This window comes from Stegastes partitus, unplaced genomic scaffold (genome assembly GCF_000690725.1).
Source record: "Stegastes partitus isolate 25-593 unplaced genomic scaffold, Stegastes_partitus-1.0.2 Scaffold26, whole genome shotgun sequence".
In the NCBI taxonomy this organism is placed as follows: Eukaryota; Metazoa; Chordata; class Actinopteri; family Pomacentridae; genus Stegastes; species Stegastes partitus.
The window spans coordinates 47632-51459 of NW_007577757.1; the positions used below are offsets into that span (position 1 = coordinate 47632).

General features: G+C 40.6%; 1 protein-coding gene across 3 annotated transcripts in view; it reads left to right on the plus strand.

The window, feature by feature from the left end:
- The first annotated feature begins 220 nt into the window (after positions 1–220).
- Positions 221–3828, plus strand: part of golga3 (golgin A3) — a 17169-nt gene continuing 13561 nt past the window's right edge. Inside the window, exons 1-3 of one of the 3 annotated variants that reach the window (XM_008297369.1) lie at positions 221–272; positions 1472–1731; positions 3146–3427. In XM_008297369.1, the coding sequence (XP_008295591.1) occupies positions 1587–1731; positions 3146–3427 (427 nt within the window). In that variant the 5' untranslated portion in view covers positions 221–272; positions 1472–1586. Of the gene's footprint in view, positions 273–519; positions 590–1471; positions 1732–3145; positions 3428–3828 lie in introns of those variants that run through there. The other 2 variants (XM_008297387.1, XM_008297378.1) reach the window with 2 other exon arrangements.

Consider the following 3828-nt stretch of genomic DNA (forward strand, 5'->3'; position numbering starts at 1 on the left):
ACCACTAGCGTTATGCGTTCCTTATGATGGCACGTATAATAAATGTGTCACTGCAATATACGTTTGCATTGCAACTATTTCAGAAAATCATACTATATGTTTTTTTTATTTACTTTTCACCCCATGTGAGAACATACAGAGGGAATTCATTTACCTGGCAGGTTTCATTTGTTCTCCCTGGCAGTATATCGTCAGCGCTCCTTGTTTCTAGTCGGACACAGAAGGGACGGAAACTAAACAGCCACGTAGTAAAAGGCGAAGCTCGCAAAAAGGTGAGCATTTATTGTCTTTCGTAACATTAACCGAAATTGTCATTTTATAATTTACTCGCTGGGCTTGTAACATACTTACACGACAGTAGGTACGTCGTTGCACCACTTAAAATATTTCAGAAATTACTCCTCCAGCGGCGCTTTCGGTTGTAGCTAGCGACTTAGCTTATTTAGCTTGACAGGTCCCGTCGTAAACACATCCAGCTCGCTAGCTGTCTCGTTAGCATCGCTAGCTGGTGTTTCCCTTCCTCCCTGTGGTCTGTCATTAGTGTCATTGGCTGGTGTGGATGAGCTAAAATCAGCCAACCCAACAACGGGTAATGTACAACCTTTACATTTACGTTTATCGGTGACTGTTTTCTGTTGTTTTGAAGTGCTGACTCCAGCAGGACCCGCGCTGAGCAGAGACTCAGTAACCGAGCTACTGACAGGCAGCTAAATTAGCAGCACAGCTTATGAGTCAAAGGTTATCATTAACAACTAAAGTGACAGATGGCACACGATGATAGTATAACACGAAACATGGAGGAGCTTTGAATAATACTGCTGTCATCGCTCTGTGAGCCGACCTTCCCCCCTTCAAAAAGACAAACCAATGCCTGCATTTTTGTTAGTCCATAAATGCAAATCGGGCGTTGCCTATCTACAAATACATTCAAATCGTAAACATGGCTTACTTATATTATACTGGATTAGTGGAAATTCAGAAAACACGTGTCAGACAGCAATTTCTCCTTAACAAAACTGTTATTCTCCCACAATCTTCGCAATCAGAGCTTGAATCTGAATGTCTGCTGGCTGCTTGATAAAGCGTATCTCTGGCTTCCATGCAGTTTGCATGAACACATTCCTTCAAAGATTTAATTCAATCGTTTGTAATTGAGCCTTTGTCGATAAATGCTGTCAGTCATGTCCTGTCATAGTATTTGCGAAAAATGTTATATCTGCTTTTTTGAATAAACGTAGAGTCGTTAAACGCTGATCCAGTTTAAGGTATATTTAACGCGACGCAATCCACTTAACTAGCAAGCCTTAGCTCTTGACTCGAGCTTATGTTTAAATTACAGCATGCTGCGTTGTTACATAACGTTATTAGCGGCTAAAAAAGGTCACTGATGAGGAGCTGCAACTTGGTCTTCTGTCGTCTGTATTGATGTTTGTAATGAATTATATTCAAACTTCATGTTCTCTCTCTTTAGTGTTGTCTGCCTTCTCCTGGATACTGACATGCTCCTGACTCGCCTGCCTCCTAAGAAGATGGTTTTGTGAGACACTCTTTCCAAAGGCGCACCAGCAGTACTGTGACATTTCTCAATGGAGGTGGATACTAACCAGTCAGAGGCAGCTCAGATGGAGGCCAATGCTTTTCAAGATCGAGTTATAAAATCCAAAGAGACTGATGCCCAGTTGAAACAAGGACTGGAGAACACACAAAACGCAAAAGAGGGAATTCATAATGGTGAGTACTGATGCACTCCTAGTAGCAAAAGATTTGTTTTTTTTTTATTGTGCGTAAAGGTTTGTCTGTATTATATTATTATGGGGCTCCAACTCCTACCTACCACTGAGCAAAAAAAAGTGGCAACTGTAAGTTGGTAGAGCCGGGATACATGGAGAAGAAATATACATGTGATCTTCACATAAAGCGGCATCACTTGTGTCGCCGACATGCATTCTCACAGTGTCCTGTACTTAATTCCAACTCGCTCTGTGATCTGCAAAATCCTTTCACCTTTAGAAAAGTTGCTGGTATCTCTTTTATCTAACACTTGTATCCTGCTATGCATGACCTGTTTTTGTGCCTCCTACAAAAGCCTAAGGCCTTTTACTGCTCCATGTTACATGGATCTTTGAACTGATGTGTTAAATAGCTGAACTGAATTCCACGCAGTCTTCATCAAGGGGCAACAATGCTTACAGTTAACAGGGCACAAGACTTAGGAAGTAAAAATTAACATAGCAAAGGGTATTTTAGAGTGTTTGAATTGTTGGATGTATAAGAAAGAAAGAAAAAAAAATGTCGAAATCAAAGCAACAGACCAGGAAGTTGATTTTGATTTGTTAAATTCATTAAATTGACAGCATTCTCTTTTGTATGTATTATTGAGGAATTATATGCAACAATTTTGAATTTGTTTTTTTTAAAGCCTCTGTCAGCTTGGTATTGAATCTTTCCAATCATATTTCTGTCAAATTTCCATATTCATAAGTAAATTAGCAAAAAACAACAAAAAACATAAAAGATTGAAAAAAACATTATTTTATATTATTTTTAAAGAATTAATAATAAAGGTTTAACATTTTTACACAAAATTATCTGCTACATCAGGACTTTATGGATATGGTTTGATCAATTTTGATTGATGTGTGGCTTGGCAATATAAACATACATTCCTACAACTACCACCAAAGTTCGAGCAGACTTTAAAAACTAAATTTGGGTGTGCACAAAAATGTATATTGAATATTTGAATGACCTTCTCCCAGTTACAGCAAGGCCACTTCAAACCAGTGAAAAGGAGACATACAAACTCTGTCATATAAATTGAACAATCCTGTTCTCACTCATTTTTCTTGGTTTGTGGCTGAGAAGCTGAGAGATAACTGATTTTCATGGCCTTTAAATGTTTGCTTTGCATGATGAGCCCTAGCTGTGTTCCTTACCACAAGAGAAGATGCAGCTGAATGGATGCTTCTGTAGCTAAGTGTTGCATGAATGCTTCCTGTTACCCGTTTGACTTAAGCTGTTGTTGCTCAACAGAGTTGTCCAGCCAGTTTGCCAAGAGAATCACATACACTCTGACTAGTTCGTAAGGACTTATCATGACTAATTATCACATTCCTCAGGGCTTTTCTTCCCCCTTCTCTTTCAGGTCCTGTCAGTTCAGATGTGATGCCAAATGAAAACGGACTTGCAGAGGGCTTCGGTGCTGCAGGGGACACCCTTCTAAATGGGTCCCTGCCTCCGACAGCTCCTCCCCAGTGCACCAGTTCCCCTATCAACTCGCAGACCCAAGAGCCCTCCCCAGGTGTGGCTCCTTATCAAGCCATGATGCTAGAGAAGTCTGAGGGGGCTAGTGCTGAGGTCACGGTTCACAAGGGTGATGCATTGCAGTCGCTCAGACTCAGTATGCCTATGCAGGAGACAGAACTGTGTAAGCATAAACTTATGTGGAGTGAATGCCCCCTCTACAACTCTTTGTATTTTAACCTCATTTTGCTGTGGAATGTTTACGTTTATGGCTCATATACTCATCTTTTGTTTTAAACTCCTGTGTCTGTGTATTATCTGACCAAAAGGATTTAGTGGGAATATCCTACAGCTGTTTGTGGCTACCTCCTTCCTGCGTCTCCTATAGGCAGTTGGTTGCTTGATTAGAATTTCTTGTAGGTGATTCATTTGAGGAGTTTGCATGTTCTCCCCGTGCAGCGTGGGTTCTCTCCGGGTTCTCCGGCTTCCTCCCACACAGTCCAAAAACATTCTGAGGTTAATTGGTGATTCTAAATTGTCCGTAGGTGTGAATGTGAGTGTGCTTGGTTGTCTGTCTCTAAGTGT